We start from the raw sequence: 20,872 nt of genomic DNA, 5'->3' as shown, positions 1-20,872 counted from the left end.
AGGAGCTACATAAACACATAGAATTCTTATTAATTTGACTTTGATTGATAAACTACCACGGGATTCCAAAATTTGCACTTAGTTTACTCTGAGGCTATGTTTTACTGTGAAAATTGGCATCTTTTCCTGTGCCCACTTTTTCTAATGTTTCCATGTAATGTGTTATTGGAAGACGCACAAGATCACTAGACCTGATGATATCCCTCCCATTGTCCTCAAGATGGGTAACCCCAAATTACCATCATCTTATGCCATCTCTAGTCTTTTATCACCAACCCATGTTTTCTTCTTGGAAATTTGCTTATGTTCACCACACCCTCCTAACAATGACCTACTGCCCTTAGTGATTACATGGAATTTTCAGGACATAAACAGGCCATTTGGCCCAACTGATCTGTGCCAGTATTTATGCTCCACAGGAACCCCCTAGCTACATATCCTTCTATTCCTCTCTCCCTCATGTACTTACTTATCCAGCTCCCCCTTAAACGCATCTATGCTATTCACCTCAACTACCATGGTAGCAAGTTCCACATTTTAACCACTCTCAAGACAAAAACGTTTCTCCTGAATTCTTTACTGGATTTATTAGTGACTATTTTATATTTATGACCCCTAGTTTTGGACTCCCCCACAAGTGGAAACATCTTCTCTACGTCTACCTTAGCAAACCCCTTCATAATTTTGAAGACTTCTATTAGGTCACCCCTCAGCCTTCTCTTTTCTAGTGAAAAGATCCTCAGTCTATTCAGATTTTTCCTGACAGTTGTAACCTCTGAGTTCTGGCATCATCCTTGCAAATCTTTTTTGCACCTTCTCCAGTGCCTCTATATCCTTTTTGTAATATGGAGCCATAATTGTACACAATACTCCAAGTGTGGTCTAACCAAGGTTCTATTCAAGTTTAACATAACTTCCCTGCTTTTCAATTCTATTCCTCTGGAAATGAACCCGTGCTTTGTTTGCATATTTTATCACCTTGTTAACTTGAGTTGCTGCTTTTAATGATGTGAATGTGTATCCCTAGATCCCTTTGCTCCTCTATCCCATTTAGACACTTACTTTCCAAGCAGCATGTGGCCTCCTTAATCTTCCTTCCAAAATGCACCACCTCACACTTCTCTATAATGAAATTCATTTGCCATGTATATGCTCATTCTGCAAATTTATTAATGTCTTCTTGTGACACTTTCTAAAGTTATACCAGATGCTGTTAACACTCAAACTATCTACCAGTTTAAAGTTCTGGCCAAATCCATAATTAACAGCATATTTATTCCACTGTTTTTGTTACCTACATTATGTACCCCTGGAACTCTGCATTAGAACACTTTGGAGATGACAGATCATCCACCAAAGTCATTGGCAGCATCTGGTAACACTTGTTATCACATGGCATCCTACCAGTTACGTTCACAGCTGTCTAGTGTCCACTCTTCCCTCTTCTTTGCTGCCAACTCAGGGGTTCCCCAGGGTTCTGCCCTTCTCATTCACTCTCATCAGTGACCTCCTCCACTCATCATTCAGTCCCATTCTTTTGCTGATAAATGCATTCATCAACTTCCTTCGAATCACATCCTCAGTGCACTCAACCTCCTCCATGCCCTTCAATAGAGCCATGAAAATCTTTTTTCTTCGTGCCTTTCCTGTGTCTAATAAACTGTTAAAACCTGTTCTTTGACTGCTCTAACCTTGAGCTCTTCATTACCCAATATTCTTGGCCTCACTATTTCCTCTAACCTATTACTAAAGCTGCCACTCAAGGAACTCTGGATTCCTCTTTCATAACCAAAACCTTTTCCTCTTAATAACGCAATGCTCTATAAAGTTCAAATCTGCTTAAGACTTCAATACTGTTGCCATATCGGACAGCTTTTTTAACGCACCTCACTCCTGGACAAGGTATATGGAAGAAGTCTGTCATTTGGTAGGCAATCCCTCTGTCTGACACATACACAATCTTCCTAGTCTATATTGATACTACTATGGTCAGTGCCCCTCTGCACTTTCTTTCTTGTGCTCTAAATGTGAAATCCTGTTTACTGTAATCACATTGACCCCTACTCTGACATTCTTTCACAGGATCTCAAAATAGTGAAACTCCTTACTTCCATCAGTCTTTTTCTTACAATTGTCTGACTTATCAAACCCAAGCTCAGATTTACACAATCCTGATTCATCGAGTCTTTTCGTGCTTTTCAGTCCAAGTGCTGCCCTGCCAGATGAACCGACTCTTCACCTTGGTTTCTCAATGAAAAACAAAGCGGCCAACAATCACAATTTCTATCATTCTGCTTAGAGAGTAAACTTGTTGTTACAGACTATCTTAATGGGCCAATTACACCGTAACTGCACAAGTACATTCCAAACAGGCTTTCTAGAGATCACAAATAATTTTAAATTCCTATTACATCATGTAAATATCATAGGATTGTAATTGTATTTTTACTGTAACTTATCTCTTTCCTAGGGAGCAAAAATAAGACTATGTAGCATGAGCAACAAATCAAAGGGAGCATACCCATCAGAAAGTAGCAAAGAGGAACAAAATGCAAGTAATTAAATTTAAAACTTAAATTATTTTGAAAAGAATTCGCCAAAGGCCTCTCCAAGTGTGCTTACTACTAGAAATGTGGTTTGTAACAGTGAATGTAAAAAAATTCTAAATTAAGGTGATTAAACTTACCTATACAATGGAATATTGTTTGTTTGAAATGTCTGTGCCAATGCAAGAAGCCTAGAGTTTATGGGGAATCTCAGAGCAATTATTCTCAGCTGGGATACACACCTGATTGTAGGGTGTCTTCCTGTATGCATTTGTGTGTTCAACTCTTTTTCTTTAAATGACTGACAATAACATTGCCCAGTTGTCAGGACTTGCTGTTTGAAAAGCTCCTGCACGAATCTTTACCAATAGAAAGTTATTGCAGACAAAACTTGTCCATGTTAATAAAAACAGGTATGGTAATTTAAAAATTGTTTTGCATAACACATCAACACCATGGTAATGAACTACATTTTTTGGAGTAACTGAAAGTAAAAAAAAATGTATACTATATACTAGCTGATCTCTCAGATGCAGTTGCCAAATATAATAATAGAACCACAGACAGATATCGCCAAGAAGGAAAACAGCATGGGGAAGGAGCAGCTCTTAATTTTTTTTTTAAAAAGACAGCTGTTGTAACCATTTGGAATACATTACAAAATATAATGTTTATATACTTAGAACAATCATTGCTCATATCTATAGTAGCCATCCTGGAAGTACTGTACTATTATTCAAATATGGACAGAGGTTCTAAATAAAAGTCTTGATTTAAATATATTTAAATAGAATGTTTTGATAACACTCCATACTGTTGCGAAGACATTTGGCAAAGGAAGAAAGATACAAATTTGTTTACTTTTTCCTGAAATGTCATATATTTCTTGGCATTTGCTAAACAGTAAACAGCTGCTCCCTTGTATGCAGAGATTCATTTTTTGTAACTAGTAACTTACCCCGCAGTACGCAAGGAAAATGCTTCGTTTCCAGTAACCCATCAAAACATACTTCTTGCACCATCCCTTGAGATCTTACAAACTTCTTTCCAAATTCTTTCAGCGAAGATGTGCACCTCGTCCCGTTTGAAACATCATATCTTTGACCCACCATGAGCAATGTTATGGGAAATCTGCTAGTTAATTTAAGAATTTAAATTTTCACTCAGAAAAATAAAAATCTATAGGGTCAAAGCAATTTATATATTGCATATGGCTGCAATTATTTTTTTAAAAATCAACCTCAGGACAACTTGGGAAGTTTAAAAAACACTTACATGTGGTTAAAAGTTACCCTTCCTCTTGATCACATTCTGCCATATAACACAATCATGTTATTTTGTTTTACATTGAGCAGAATAAAAAAAATACGAAGTTGTCATGACTAACAAAAAGATGTTAATGCATTCAATATCTAACACGAAAGTCTTTCAAGCAGTTAAAAACAGAAAAAGAATATTTCCAAAGTCAACCTACAGTACTTACAATTTAAACTGAACAGAGGTTATAACCCATTTTACCTGGGGCCAAGTGTCCTTTTCCACCCTGAATATTGTTACCTGTGTTTGAGAATTCCAAAAGATTTCATTGACTTATCATTTGCAGCAATATGAAAAAGCTGAGATCAAAATTGAGTTGTACAGGAAACCACGATCTCATTTCGTGTTCTATGTATAAATCTTAATGTAGGTTCATCCTGCTTATGTTTTCCCACTCATTGCTTATAGTGAGAAATAACAGTTTCTCAGACTAGATTTAAAGCAGCTAGGAGAGTAACAATGCTCTGCAAATCACTTTCTAACAAGTGCTTGCTTCAGGACCACAACTTTATTGTTGGCCTTTATCTAGTACATAAGATGTACATATTAACAGGTGTTAATAAAAGGTCAGTGCCTGCACAATACATTCTACTAATGGAACCGAGCATTGCTTTTTTGCATAACACAACTGAAACAGGCTCTAATAGAAATTACATCAGACTTTAGCATCCGGCAGTACATTTCAAAAAATAAACATTGTGACTAAAACGGGTTTAAGTTGATTAACACCATTGAATCACGGTACTATAATTTTGATACTACATGATTTCATTACAGTTATACGATACAATTATACAAAATGTGTTAACATCAAAGAATACAACCAAATTAAGATAGCAAACAAAAAAAAACTATCTCAAAACTTTATACAGGAAATAACTCTGAAATATGCATGTAGTACAGTTACTGCCAATTCTATGATTTTTAAAGAAACTATTACAAGCAAAAAATTCAAACTCAAAAAAAAAATCACATAGCATCTGCATTACTAGCATATCCAAATGAGTGTACAATATGCACACCTGGAAAATACAAAATTAAAAATGTGAATTGCTCTAAGCACTGGGAGAGTGTCATATTTTATGAATGCTGAAATAAGTCCAATTTTTAGCACTGTCAGGTAAAGAACTGACTTTGATAAATGCAAGTTCATCAGGGCTTTTTTTCAGAGTAAGTGTTGGTTAGAAAACACCAAGGAGTTATTGAAACAGGAATACAGGACAAAAACAGGAAGAGCATCCTAGCATCATCATCTCCAATTTTTTGACTACTTTATCAAAACAAGTCTTTTTTTTGTTATGCAAGAGTTATTTAAAATTCTTCTCTAGAAATATACAAAGGGAAGGTCAACATTTTGCCCAAATGTGGTCATGTAATGCCCTGTTAAGGACTAGGTTCTTCCCTCCTGGAGAAATCTACTGGTTGTTTTTGGCCTTGGCATGTGTTAAGATGTGAGACTTCAGATTAGTTGATTGGGCAAACTTCTTATTACATCCATCGAAAGGACAAACATAGGGCCTGTCTCCAGTATGGATTCGCACATGAGTGCGCAAATTGAAGTCCAGTGAGAAGCGTTTTCCACATCCTTCAAATGTACACTGGTTCAAAACAAAACAAAACATTTTACTGGCAGAAAGAGCTCCCCATAGTTCACATTAAAACACAAAGAAAATAAACATACAGCAAAAATTTAAAATGAATTCTACCCTTCTGGATTTTATATTTTAAAAAAAGGGGACTGGGAAGAAACAAGACAGGTTTGGATCATTGACTGAATGCAGAGAAAGCTCTGCTACTCTGTCCCAAACATCTGAAGAATACCTCATATCAATGTGACCACTGCCCATCCTCTTAACTTTGTAAGGGTGCTGCACAAGTGAAAATCAGTTTTATGTTGTGCATTCACATTTACTTACAGGTAAATTGAAAGTGCCCAAACCAATTTAATTTAGGACCTTTGGAGAGCTGAGACTTTTAACTCATCAATCTTTGACAGGTCCAAGCCCAGGTCTCTGAGGTGAAAGGACAGTCTTCTAACACACTGCATTATCCAGCAGCCATTCCACTAAATTTATTACGGAGTGACTTTATGTCATCAATACAGTAATGAAGCGATGCAGGAAAACAAGATCTTAAAGCAGAAAGCTGCCATTGTTAGAAGAGAAATTCACTTCGTGGAAAGTCCACCTAACCAGCAGCAGCTACATAGTGGAACTTGTTTACCAAGATCATCAATTAAGTCACTGGAATTAAAGTGGATTAAGAAAGCATTTTGTTACATCAGTAAAAGTTCCAGGAGCTTTCCCAATTTCTGACTATAATTGAACAAATTCACACAGAATATAAATGGTAGAACTCTTCATTTTTTGTTTAAATACACAAAAGCAATGTTGAACAGTTTATTTTTACAATTATCCCAGAATAACATTTCTGCAAAATCATCGAATTTCTAAGCACCATGTCCATCTGCACATAAATTCAATGTTGACGATTAAACTAACAATAGAAGGGAGCAGGCAATACTCAACAGCCTTTACCTGGAAGGGTTTTTCACCAGTATGAACAAGCTGATGTCGCTTCAGTTTTGAGCTCTCCACAAAAGCTTTTCCACACTCAGCACAGACATGCACTCGTGGGCCGTGGGTATGCAAGTGCTTTCTCATGGCAGAGTTATCTCTAAACATTTTAGTGCAACCCTGAAAAATAAACATCTTTGGTAAGAAATTATGTTTGTAATAACCTACAACAAACTAAACCAGATACCAATGCACTAAGACTATGGAGATTGATTTTCCAACAAGCTGATTATTTTCAACTGTTTATTCCTCCTCATTTTTAAATGAATGTTCTCCTTCTTCTGGCTTTCCCCCAATTTTGCATACAAGTCTTAAGAACTGGGTTGCGACTACCCAAACTCATTTTATTCCATTTATCTGGGCAGAATTTGAATGTATGTGGTAGAGGTGAAAGCATTTGACAAATTTAAAAAAACTGGTCAACCTCTGATGCATAAAAACACAGCAAAATAAGAAGGGTTGTTGAGTGGCAAGTAACCTCATTGGCCACCAACAGAACTCGACTATGCCTAGATGGGTACACTCAAGATGCAGTGCAGTCAGGATAAAGCTTACAATACTACATTCAATTAATGAGTTGAACAAAGGGAGCAAATTACAATATGATGCATGTTCATCAAATAAAAGGAAATGGATATGGTGCACGCAGCAGGTTATGTTGTGCAAAACAAAGATAGGAAAATCAAAGGATATAATTTTTCACTGAAATCACAAGCCAAGAATAATTTGTTCACACTTGTGTTAGTTTATGAAAACAACCTTATATAGAATAGTTAGTATTAATTTAGTTCAAAATTCTAAAGGGAATTTCATCAATCCCTGATTTAGCCACAGGTAGAGGCACATTGGTTTAAATAAGCAGATAAACATGAAGAACAACTCCAATCATATCTTAAGACATTTCACCCATTCTGATCCAAGGCAAGCTAGATGGGCTGAGCGACTTATTCATTCCACATCCCTAAATAACAAATTTCACAAACTAATCTTGAAATGGAAAGTGTCAACGGTCTAAATGTCTAAAAAAAAATTCTCAACACATCAGCTTTCCAAACTCAGGTAGATCATGTTAATTAGTAGTCAGTTTTCTTTAGAATTTCCAAAGTCTTTCTGCACCCGAGAAGCATTATAGAAGTGTAAATTGTTGTGTAACATCCAGTTGCCATATAAAGTACAGGTACCACGCACAAATTTATGGCATCAATTCATCACACCCCTGAAGTTTCTAAAGTGAGCCATGTTGCTGTGGAGAAGAACAGGCCAGGTCAGTGTCCAAGGCAGCATATTGAAAATACATTAGCTTTACAACAGCAGTGTAAACAACAAGTCATCGTAGATTTGTACCATAAACTATGAATCGAATGCTGATCAAAACCATTCTTAATTTATTGTAAACTGTGTCCAAACAGCATGACCACTAATCTACCTGGCATTTTCTTTTTAATCTTAACTAACAACTGGGAAATCAGTGGAATTGGAGAGCCAGTCGAGTGTTACAGGCCTATACACTCAAGTCCTGATGAAGGGCAGGATTAGCTGTGCATTCCTACCTAAATAAAACAGATACACCAGTGTGACCCTATTTCCTGAAGAAATTAGAGAGGGAAAGGAGAAAGGTGACATGCTCTAGTCAGGTAGGATGACGTTCTTGCTTAAAATATCCATTATTATATTTTCCATGTCTACAAGTGCTGCGTAATGGTAGTCCCCCACCCAGTCGCCTGCAGTAGTGCTCCATTGATCCCACTGCCCAAGGACAGGATGAAGTGCCAACCTCTATGGATAATTTGAAGTTATTTTGAACATTGTTTGCTGAAAAATCATATGAATTTTCAAAGATGAAACCAAATAGTCTATCAAGTGCAACAGCCCAATAAGCCAAATAAAGATCAGGGAAAAGAAAGTTATAACATTTCCTGCAAAAATTTGCTCTCTGAAAAGCTACTGGCCCCAACAGCTCTGATCCCTAGCTGAGGAATTAATGCTCTATTTCATTTAATGGTTCATCTATTTCAAATGTCTGCTCACTAGTGTCGTTCCATTCGAGTGGAAACGGCAAACAATACACCTATCCACAAGAAAGAATCAAAGTCTGAGATGATAATTACAAGCCAGCATTTCCACTGTTGATTGTATCAAAGCATACGGAAAGCATACATATAGTCACAGAATCTCAATTTCCTAACTGGTTGCAAATTTGGTTTCAGGGCTCATTGGTTGACTTGTGACATTCTCAGTTACATAATTCAGACTGACTGATTTTCTTGATGCTCATCATGAAGATAGAGAGGTAGCCTTTAAAACAAGATACAGTCTCCCTGATGCTGACCTCTTGTGGAACATCTAGTGGACTGTTAAACTAAATACTTTACTTTCTCCAAAGATACAAAGCTCTAATAAATGGACATTTGTCTTCTTTCTGGCACAACTAGGCAAAGATTGCTTAATGAAATATGCTTGTTTCATTTGGATTTAGATTGATGGATGTCTGATTCTGTTCTCTTCACAAATTACACCACCCTCCAGACAGACTAAATTTGACAGAAGACAAAGTTATGTTGTTATCTTCAGTATCAAAAAGACTAAGTCAATATCTCTAATAAGCAAGAGTGAGCATGAATTTGCCCACTGATGCCTCCTCTACAAGAATACAGCTCTGATCAGCTTCTCCGGTTACATTTGACCTATACTTGGGTAGACAAGTGGCATTAATGGCTGGTAAAGCCTGTAAAAATGAAAATCAGCACTACTTGTCACTGTTGGCAATTCCAGTGTTCTAAAAAGCCTCAATCTATCTACCCAGCGATGGAATACAGTGGTCCTAGTTGGCAGACAACAGGAAAGGCACTAACTGGTAGCAACTTAGGTCCATCTACATGCTTAATGCAGAATACAAGAGCTGCTGCAGCCACACTTCAACTTTCTGCATTAATCCTGATTTTTATTTTTACAAATACCAGTGCAGCTTCACACATCACCTCTTCTACCTCTGGAACATGTCAAGACAGTGTTGTCACTTCGAACTCTTGCCCCGTACCGGCAGCAGATCCAATCATTTCTTGCTGAAGCTGGGTTGCTGAAACTTATAATAGGCTATGGGAAATCTTATTGGTACACCAGTACAACTTCTCTCAAGTATTTCTGTGTTCCAGCAGCTACCAGGGCACAATTTGAGCCATCTGTCCTCATCACAGTTGTCCCTGGAAGCGACCATCTATCCTAATATAAGAGGTACGAGTGGAAGAAGAGAAGTTACAAAGTAGGAAATAGTGTATTTGACACAACAGGATTTTCACAGTTCTTCTTTATTACATGGGCCAAGTGAATGGATATATTTGTAATTTATTAGGTGTGCTACTGACATATTACAAAGGATTCCTTCACTGGTGACCATAGTTCTTTTTCAAAATCAAGCACAACTATTTTATAAATTGGTTCTGCAGACAAATATTTAGTTTCCAACATATGTCACATAGTTCAGTCACATTAGCAACTGGAGTTAAATTAGATCATAAATATGATTTCCAAGTCAAAACTCACTGGATTTGATTACTGAACCTGATCCCAAGATGAAAAAACATCTCTGGTAGAGTTGAAGTTACGACTAATTGCTACACTATAAGGCTACCAAACCTGTTCTGCTGCATATAGTAAACTCCTCAAAAAACAAAAAAAAAATCATCTAAAAGTTACATACAATCTATAACATTATACACAATACATATAAATTCTTGAGACCGGTTTGTCACGTCTATTGCCACAATTTAAATTTGTGGTATTGATAAGGTAACACAAAGTGTGGGTCAGATTTGGCTCAGTGGCAGCACTCTCACCTCAGAGTCAAAAGGCTGCGGGTTCAAGTCCCACTCCAGAGACTTGAGCACATAATCCAGGCTGACAATTCTGTGCAGTACTGAGGGAGTGCTGCAGTGTCGGAGGTGTCGTTAAAACGAGGCCCCGTCTGCCCCCTTGAGTGGACGTAAAATATCCCACGGCACTACACGAGGAAGAGCGGGGGAATTCTCCCTGGTGTCCTGACCGATATTTATCCCTCAACTAACATCACTAAAACAGATCATCTAGTCCTTTAAGCTGCAGCTTTGCAACCATACTCCCCCCGGAACCCAAAAACCCATTGTTGTTTGTGCAACCTTACTGTATGCAATTTGGCTGCCGTGTTATCTACATTACCACAGTAACTACACTTCAAAAAGTACTTTGGGACGTCCTGAAGTCGTGAAAGGCGCTATATAAATGCAAGTTCTTTCTTTCGTTCTTAACGGTAGCGCATGCTTCTACTACTTTTAATAGGCAATACCATAATGCCTCCTATCATTGGTGGCACCAGTTTGGCCAGTTACAATAAGCACAACTAAAGACATACCATTTCTTCTGACCAACAATATTCACTATTACATAAACAATTTTAAAGAGCTTTGTATCTTAAGTATATCCATTACACCAGATGACACATTTTGTTACGGATGCAAAACAAAATCTTCAAAAGAAAGTGAATGCCTGTCATTGACCTGGAGCAAGAAACTTACAGGCTAGATATTAACCTGGAGCTGACATTCACAACCAACTAAATTACCCGTATTTGCTTATTTAGCGAAGTGGTTTTAAAGGGTCATGTCAGTTTGCATCTAAACATCATAACTGTTCTCCAGACCTCTATTACCCATCAGTAACATCACAGGAAGTCTGCTAGTAAACACAAAAATAATCTCTGGTAGCGTTCTACTGGTAAATGGAGCAGACAGCTCAATCAAGGTGTAGATTAGAATGTTGGAGCCAAATTACGGTACTGTGACTATGAACAAATAGACTACTTGGAATGCAGGCAGGAAAACCCAACTAACCTATATTTCAGAGAAACACAGACACTGAGGTCTGCTTGTGGTCAAAACTAAACACATAAAATGTGTGGTGGGGTGATATTGATGCTCCAAAATCAGATACGTATTGTGGTTCAAGAATCAGACCACAGAAAATTCAGATGTACTCAAGTGTTTAATTAGGAGGATCCATACTAATCCAGTCAACTAAGTCTTATTATGTAGTGTCTACTTATATCACTTGTGGTGAATATATCAATGGTTTATGGGTCTTGCTTGCCACTGCTGCAATGATACTTATTGAGCAGACACACACACAGCTTTATTCTGTTAAGCCAATCAGCTGCCCACTTTACCCACATTGTTGATTTTCATAGAATCATAGAATGTTACACCACAGAAATAGGCCATTGACCCATCAACTCTGGGTTGGAGTTTTTCTTCATGAGACACATCTTCTAATCGCATCCTCTCCTGTTTGTGGCAGTATTTCATATTTTGATCAGTGTAAAGAGAAATTTTTCTAACCTCCCCTTTAATTCTTATCTTAAATTTGTGCTCCCTCGTTACCGTATCACCAACCAGCTGGAACAATCGAATCACTATTGATCTGATTATAACCCTTCATAATCTTGAAGGCCTCTATCAAGTCACCCCCTAATCTTCTCACCTCTGGTGAAAAAAGCCCCAGCTTCTCAAGTCTCTCTTCATAACTAATCTTTCATCCCTGGTTACACCCTAGTGAAATACACTGTGCCTTTTCCATTGCTTCTATATCTTTTCTATAAATGGGGTACCCAAGCTATAAATATTGTAACTGTAGTCCTTGGTCTTGTACAAATTCAACATTACCACCTTGTTTTTGTATTTTATGCCTCTAGATACAAAATCAAGGTCAGTTTGCCTTTTTTTTTTATGGCCTTACCTACCTTTGATGGCTGTGCATCGGCACACCAAGGCCCACGGCTCCATTTAAAATGTACTCATTTAATGTGCATTTTCTTTCTCTATTCTTACTTCCAAGATGTATTACTTCACTTTTTTTTTACAATGAACTGCACCTGCAATCATCTGCCCACCCCACTGGCCTATTTATGTCCTCCTGTAGTCTTTTGCAATCTGTCACAATTGTCATACCCACCAATTTGGTGTTATCAGTATTACTCCCTGAATTCCTAACTCCAGATCACTTACATATATAATAAATAAGACCCAACACAAAACCCCGTGGATCAGCAATCACCACATCTTTCCAGTCCAAGAAACTTATTTTACCCCTACCACTGAACTAGTTCTCCTCTTATGTAATTGTCTTTCCTTTCATCTCAGTCTCTCACCCTCCAACTTTCACATGCCCTTTATTTCTCTGCCATCACTGAAATCACAATTTCCACAACATCCAACAGACTCAATACAATTGTATTTAATCACTAATCATTCCACTTTCATGAAACCTTGGAGTGGTTAATGAAAATCAAGCAAATATGTTTAAAACAATTAACTATGTACCATAAGAGAATACACACCAACAAGCAGTGAATTATGTAAAATAATCCATCAGTGCTGAGGCCAATGTAATTCAAGGTGTGAGGCCTAATGTATTATCTTCTATAAACTCGTACTTCCTGGCAGGTATCCTTTATACGTAAAAGAAGCAGAAAATATCATGTTCCATTTTTTCCTATACTAACATTTTTAGAACAGTCAATGTATGAGAGCCCCTCCAAGAAAACAAGTCTACTAGAAACCATTTCCAGTACAGCTAGAGTAGCCCAGGGATCAAAAGAAATACTGGAAAATCAGTGGGATATTTCATCATCAGGAATCATTTAAAAGACCATATAATTCCTATATTTCCAAGACTCTTTACAAATAAATGACTGGGTGAAGGAAAATAACATACCTCAGCCTAAACTTCACCTGAAGCATCTTAGCACACGATTTAGTGATTATTTTCCACTAAAACTGAAGAATAGTTTTCCTGCTACAGTTCAATTAAATCCGCAGCAGATTAGAAAAATGCAGTTCTTAAAATATCAAATTTGTTGACAAAAATAAAATACTGCAGCTAGTTTAGTAACATAGCTTTCAGGACCAACCCACAGTTTTATCAAGGGCAGAAGAAAAAAAATCCATCTACCCAGAACCCAAATTAGGTTCAGCACAACTCAAGTGCCAGGAGATGCTGTTTATCAATCTAGACAACTGTGCTGAGATGAGATGTGTGGATTACTCAGAGCAATTGCTAGTATCGAAGCACAGATACGAGCTATGCGTCAGATAGTGTACCAAACTCAATTGGGGGCTGTCAACTGACTAGTGCTTCATGGGTCATAACTATTCCACCCCTGTTCAAATTTGCCGTACAGTTTAAGTTTAGTCTCAAACAGCAACTGAGGATGTCTATGGTTTGGTAGGGGCAAAATGTTTCTTGCTAGAATTGTCTGAGCAAATTGTCCTGCAGCTAATGCAGAATGAGTTCTTTTAGAATTCAGCACACAAATTGGAAGAGACTTCCACCTGTTTTGAGAAACAACAGGTGCAAGGTTGATGGGGTTAGCCTATTCGTAACTCCAGTTTCACATTATGCATCAATGAAATAAACTCTTTTTCCTCTACCAGCAGAGAATTCTCTGCATGTTTAAAGATATTCAAAAAGAATTTTCATGCAGGATCATTACCATGCTTTATAAATATCACAGAATACGTTATCTGGAATGCTTGAAAGGGAGCTACAAGGTTGTTAATTAAAATGAGTTCCAGGAACATCATATACCACAAGGCATGCAACTTTAAAACGTTGGAAAGTATTGAAATCAAAGGTGAATGCAATTTGGACATTTAAAGCAGCAGACAACAGCTTATTTAATTCAAGTAGTGTGATTATATAAATCTTCTATAACGTCACTAGTACAATACATTCTGATTATCACAGTGCTGTTTTTGGGACCTTGCTGTGTGCAAATTTGATGCTGCTTTTCCTATATTACTACACTTCAAAAGTATTTAATTGGTTGAAAGTGCTTTGGAATGTCCTGAGGTCATGAGAGGCATTATATAAGTGAAAGTCTTTCTTTTCTTTATTATACATTTTCCAAATTAATCACAGTATTTGCTATTGCATTTATTTAAATAAACTATTGTCTGCTGCTTTAACTGTTCAAATTGCTTTCACCTTCGATTCCAGTACTTTCCGATGTAACACGAGGTTTTAATGTTCCATAACTTGTGATTTGCATGACGACACTCCTGGAGCACTTTAATTAAAAAGCCTTTTAGTTCCCTTTCAAGCGTCCCAAATATATATTGAGATACTTATAAAGTACGGTAATAATTCTGCATGAAAGCCTACATTTTTAAAAAAATACAGGTCATCTGTGAAAGTGCTACCTATCCAGAGGTATGGCATCATGACACTAATAGCTCCTACTATCTCATCCAAATAATCATTCACCTACAAATCTACACAGTGAGCTCTGGTAGATCATTTGACTGTGTGCGGCACCACAGCCAAGCTCAATCTTGTCTGTAAACAATCTCTACATACGATGATCAGAAGCAGGACTGTTGCTCATTTTTCCTTCCACACTCCAACCAATGGAACAACCGCGGCCAATTGCTGAAGCCCTACAGTTACCCCAGCAGAGATGAACTAACTCAGCACAGGCCACGGATTGAATTTGGGACCTTTGGGTCTGTACATCTTAGTACCATATACTACAACAGCAACTTACCCAGAGCTATTTGGCGAGTTCCACACACAATTTTTTATTTTCTACAAAGTAGAATGATTGGCCATGAGAAATGTACTGTTGAACATAATTTAAACAAATGAAGTCAGTAAAGTCCTGGCCTAAACTGGCTGATGCTCTAGATTCTGTAATCAAATGCCATAACAACTTTGAGTACCAGATCAGAAAGGCACAAGATGCCTCTTAAAATAATGCATCCAACCAAAGCTTGCTAAGATAAAAAATAGCTGAACCTGTTTAAAAACCCAAAATTTCGTATCGTCGGGTATTCCTTCCAATAGATGCCTTGTTGAGAAAAACACCAGTGCAGATTTAATAGGCCAAACAACCTATAACTGTATTGTAATGTCCCCTGATGCAATATTATTAAATTTGGTACATGGATCAACTTTCAGTCATTTGTAATAAATTGAAGATTCTATTTAGTTGCAGTCTTGCTATAATTTAGGGTTTTCCCAATCAGAAATCAGACATAAAGTGTGGCCAGTAATGAAGCACAATAGAACCTTAAAGATGGGTGAAGTCTAACAACATTACAAGTACATGCCATTCAAATAAAACTACACTCCGCTACTCAGATGCCACACACTACGGCCTGCCCCTTCAACTGTACTTCTTTGCGAGAACTCTACCAATAAAAAGATCACCGTTGGCTGCAACGGAGATAAATCACTAATGTAAAAAAAAACTTTTGTAACCCATCAACTGCATCTTTATGCCTAAATCATCCTCGATTTAATTAAGTAAAGAACCTAAATAAGGTTTTGTTGCTATATAATAAATTTATGGTGTCAGTACCTGACCGATATACTCACTTTGTGAGGACATGCTATGGTTCTAGGGGCATCATCTTCTTTCTGCTTCCTTGGCTTCATCCTATACAGAAAATGGCAAAAAGTATCAAGAAACATAGTATATTAGCATTTATCACAATGATTCATAAAACCCATTTTACACTTGTGCACTCAAATATTGAAGGTTTTATAAACACAGCAACTACAATTCACCTTGTTTTGTAAATTGCACACCAAAACTTGTTTAAAAACCAATGTCCTAAATTAAAGGTTACCGGAGGGAAGGATCTGCGCTAAACAACCAGTCACTGATTACCCTGTAGGGGGTGTCTGCCTCACGAAGAACACGTCTCTGTGCCAAAGCCCCTGCCACGAGAACCTCAATTAAATAATCAAAGCGTTGCATCTCCAACTGATGAAATTACCTTTCTATGGGGGTATTGTGCGTGTCCATGCTGTAATCATTCATTCATTTTATGGTGAGTTGTGCTACTCATCATGCTGCTTGTGAGAGCTCAAACCCAAGCTTGTTAGTGGCAAATGATCAAGAAAGTAATGGGGAAAGAAAACACACCTTTTAAATGGAGCAGAGCAGAGGGACCATTGTTGTGCAGATATAAAAGTCATTAAAAAGTGGCAGTGAAAGTAAACCAAAGCCAGAAAAAGTCAAATTAAATCCTTGGTTTTGTATCTAGAGGCATAGAATACAAAAGCAAGGAGGTAATATTGAATTTGTAAAAGACTTTAGGCCACTGTTAGAATATCATGTACAGTTTTAGGGATCCCATTTTAGGAAGAATATAAAAGCAATGAAAAAGGTACAGCATAGATTCACTAGAATGTTACCAAGGATGAGGGATTACATTTATGAAGACATGAGAATTTAGGACTGAGATGGCTACAGTTGAAAAGATTAATGGGTAATCTGATGGAGATCTTCAAGTTTATGAAGGATTATAGTAAGGTAAATAGTGATAGATTATTTCCACTGATCGGAGAGATGGTAACAAGACAGCACAAATTTAAGTTAAATCACAAGAATTAATGGGGAGGTTAGAAAAAATATTTTATAAAGAGTGGTTAGAATATGAAATTCTCTGCCACTAATGGTTATTGAAGTAGATTCTATAAATACATTTAAACGGCTTGAAAATGAAAATATGAAAAGGCATGGGGGAGTAAGTAGGAGTGTGACTTGGCTATTGGCTCATGTGAAGAAAAACACCACTCAAGACTTCAAGGGCCAAATGCCATGTGTGGGAACATTCTATGAAAAAGAGATTATCCTACCTTGGAGAATAGGGTGTGGTAAAGGAAGGGAAAGCAGAAGAGAGGTCGATGGTGTCTCTGGAGTGAAAATGGCTCCAAGACGACATAGCTGGCAATGGGCTTTCAGAACCAAATCAACCCTCCAAGACAAGCCCAGTAATCTGATACCTGAGCCAGGCTATTTAACTATGATTTTGCTCAGTCTGGCTCATCAATGGAACCTGGAATGATAGGCTGATCACCAGGGGCTGAGGTTCTTTCTATCTGGCTTCAGATAACCAGTTAAGCTAATTTCCTACCAAGTAGAGAAATTCTGGCTAGACAAAAATGGGAAGCTTAATGAAACGCAACAGTAAACTGCACGGTTTTAGCTGGTTAAACACCCACAGTATCTCTGCCCACATTTGGGAGTCCATAAACCTCGACTTTGCTAGGCTGTTCCTAAGCTCACTGGACTTCAATAAGTTGGGTGTATCCCTCTGGGAAATAGAATGTGCAATTCAGATCGGACAAAAATAATCTCTACTTGTGTGGATTTCTCAGTAGCTTGATTTAGATACTTAAACATGGTGATGCATTTCCACACGTCAAACACCTGATTCACTTAAAAAAGGTTCTTAAATTCCCCATTAATACAATACCCCAAAGTTGGGGTTGCTGAGCTCACTAACTTAAACTGTTATTCAAATAGTTTTCAATATTTAGTACTTTGCTCTTCTTGATAAGTAAATTCATATAGAAATACAAATGCACAAACAGTAACTTTAAAAAACATCTGTTCCCGGGATGTGGACGACACTGGCAAAGACACATTTATTTTCCATTCCCAGTTGCTCTGAGATGATGATGGCGGTGGGCCTTTTTGAATCACAGCAGTCCATATGGTAATGGTGCTCCAGATCAATTTGAAGGACTGGACATTCTAATTCACTGCTCACCTTGCAAACTCTGCCAGTTGTTTTGGGTCAGAGAGATCAATGCCAGGTATTCCACCAGGGGGAAGTTTCTTCCCAGTCATGTATTCAGAGTAGTCGGGTGGAGAGTTTTCTCCAATGATCTGTTCCTCCACCACTGTTTCATGGTCAATGTCAGTCTTTTTATCATCTGAAAGACAGAAAAATAATATATGGTAACCAAAGATTTCAAAATCTTTTCACATTCTAACTGGGCATGAGAGGTCAGAGCAAGAGTTGTTTTATTGCCCAAGATTGAATTCCCATTTCCTAACAAGCTGCTTAGCTCAATTAACTAGTTTGGAGACTTTGAATAGTTATGCATTTATCGGGATTAAAAAAGGCTGTCTTGACAAAGTTCTTCATGTGAGGCTAGTAAGGAAGTTCAAGGCATAGTTGATAAATTCTCAAGATGAATTGAGAATTGACTTGGTGGACAAATGTTCTGTCTGGGAAAACACAAACAATGGAGTTCCAAAGAGATTTGCTCTAGGACCCAAGTTCTTTACAATATGAATGATTAGGACAGAACAGATGCTCCACCCACTCCAAAGATGCACCCCAAACACAGGGGGTGAAAAACTTAAGCCACTATGTAAATTGGCTGAGATATGGCAAATGGATTTTAATGTGGGGCAATGCATATAGAAAGAGGTATTGGTAAACATGTGCACAACATACCGCTCAGCTGCAGCCGATCACAGCCTTGTTTCAGGCATGGTCGCAAGAGCTGAATGCCAAAGGAGAGGCGAGTGTAACTCAAGGCAGAATTTGACTGAGTATAGCACCAAGGAGCCCTGGAAAAATGGAGGTCAATAGAGGTTAAGAGGAAAACCTTCCAGTGGCTGGAATCATACCTGTCCCAAAAGGAAGATGGTCATGGTGTTGGAGGCCAATTATCATAGCCTCAGGACATCACGACAGGAATCCCACGGCAGTGCCCTAGGCCCAACCACCTTTATTAATGGCTTTCCCTCCATCACAAGGGCAGCAGTGGGCCTGTTTGCTGACAATTCTACAGTGTTGAGCTCTATTCACAACTCCTCCAATAATGAAGCAGCTCAGGCCTGACTACAGCAGAACCTGACAATATTCAGGCTTGGGCCAACATTTGCACTACTCAAGTGCCAGCCAATGGAGTATTTGCACAAAGAAAAGGCCTACTGCCTCCCCCTCCCCTTCAATGGCAATAGCATCACCAACTCTCCACCATCAACAGCCTGGGGTAACCACTGATTAGAAGGATAATTGGACCAGCCGTGGTCTGGGGCTTTTTTCCTCTAGAAAAAAAAAGAGAAAACTGAGGGGTGGCCTGATAGATTATCAAAGGGTTTGATAGGGTAGAGATAGAGAAGATATTTCCACTTGTGGGGGAGACCAGAACTATGGTCCATAAATATAAGCTAGTCACTAATAAATCCAATAGGGAATTTAAGAGAAACTTCTTTAGCTAGAGAGTGGTTAGAATGTGGAACTCGCTACCACAAGGAGTAGTTGAGGCAACTAGCATAGATGCATTTAACGGGATGCTAGATAAACACATGAGGGAGAAAGGAATAGAAGGATATGCTGATAGGGTTATATGAAGTAGGGAAGGAAGAGGCTCGAATGGAGCATAAACACCAGCATGGACCTGTTGGGTCGAATGGCTTGTTTCTGTGCTGTACATTCTATGTGATCAACAACGTGACTACAAGAGCAGGACAGGAGATGGCTACTCTGCAGAATAACTCACCGCCTGACTCCATCATCAACAAAGTTCAAGTTGGCAGTGTGATTGAAGACTAGGCTGGATGGGTGCAGCTGCAACAATACTCAAGAAGCACAACACTATTCAGTGCACAGCAGTCTGCTTGATCTTCTCTCCTGTAACTGGACTCAATTTCTACCGCCTCTATTATTGGCACACTTTGGCTTCAGCAGGTACTATCTAGTGCAGCAACTCAGTGAGCTTGTTTTGACAGCACCTCCCAGTGCCGTAAACTGTACCACCAAAAAGGACAAGGGGAGCAAGATCATGGGAAAACCATCACCTCCAAGTTCCCCTCCATTACACACCATTCTGACTTGGAATTACACTATCGTTCCCTCATTGTTGCTGGGTAAAAATCCTAGAATTCTCCAACTAAATCCATTGCAGTAGAAGAAGACCCACCACCACCTTCTCAGGGCAACTAGGGATAGAAAATAAATATTCCCCCTTCCTCTTGATTCAGAATTACAGAAATATTGATACAGGAAGCCATTCGGTTCCATGGTACCTGTGCTGGTTAAAGCTCCACTATTGGAGCTATCTACCATAATTCAATGTTCTTACTTGTTTCCGAAACCAGAGTCCCAGTTTTGCATACAATTTCATCCAACAGCAAATACCGAATGTTGACACAATGGTCCTGCAACATGACTACACAAATGAAAAGAATGGAATATAATCTCAAAACAGTTCACACATAACTGTAGGCAGCCTTCGAGTGCATAAATTTAGAATAAATATTGGGAAACATAAATGAGAAAAGGTCTATCAGTTAGCACTTTCTTTCAAGCTACTTGCCGACTACTCATACTTGGGGTAGAACCAAAGAAGTTTACAGCACCAGTGGGTATTCCGCAGTCATGCCTGTGCTAGCCCTTTGCTAGAGGAATCCAAAACTAATCCCACTGCCCTGCTCTCTCACCATAGCTTTGCATTTTCCTCCACTTCAAATATTTGTCCAATTTTCCCATAGAGCATGTAATGGTCTCTCCCTCGGCCACTTCCTGCAGCAAAGCATTCCATTTTGCAACAACCTGCTGTGCAAAAATTTATTGGACAGTTCCAATAACTCAC

At 38.3% G+C, this 20,872-nt stretch overlaps 1 protein-coding gene across 1 annotated transcript in view; it reads right to left on the bottom strand.

Annotated features, from left to right (window-relative positions):
- Nucleotides 1–4,352: 4,352 nt before the first annotated feature.
- The window catches only part of yy1a (YY1 transcription factor a), a 31,172-nt gene continuing 14,652 nt past the window's right edge, over nucleotides 4,353–20,872 (bottom strand). The window contains exons 2-5 of the mRNA XM_067991793.1: nucleotides 18,031–18,196; nucleotides 15,845–15,905; nucleotides 6,401–6,559; nucleotides 4,353–5,461 (exon numbers count right to left, since the gene is read on the bottom strand). Of these exons, the coding sequence (XP_067847894.1) occupies nucleotides 5,279–5,461; nucleotides 6,401–6,559; nucleotides 15,845–15,905; nucleotides 18,031–18,196 (569 nt within the window). The 3' untranslated portion in view covers nucleotides 4,353–5,278. The remainder of the gene's footprint in view (nucleotides 5,462–6,400; nucleotides 6,560–15,844; nucleotides 15,906–18,030; nucleotides 18,197–20,872) is intronic.

The sequence above is a fragment of the Heptranchias perlo genome, chromosome 10 (assembly GCF_035084215.1).
Source record: "Heptranchias perlo isolate sHepPer1 chromosome 10, sHepPer1.hap1, whole genome shotgun sequence".
NCBI lineage: Eukaryota > Metazoa > Chordata > Chondrichthyes > Hexanchiformes > Hexanchidae > Heptranchias > Heptranchias perlo.
The sequence above is the reverse complement of the archived record's forward strand: the minus strand, read 5'-3'. Positions and strand labels throughout refer to the sequence as shown.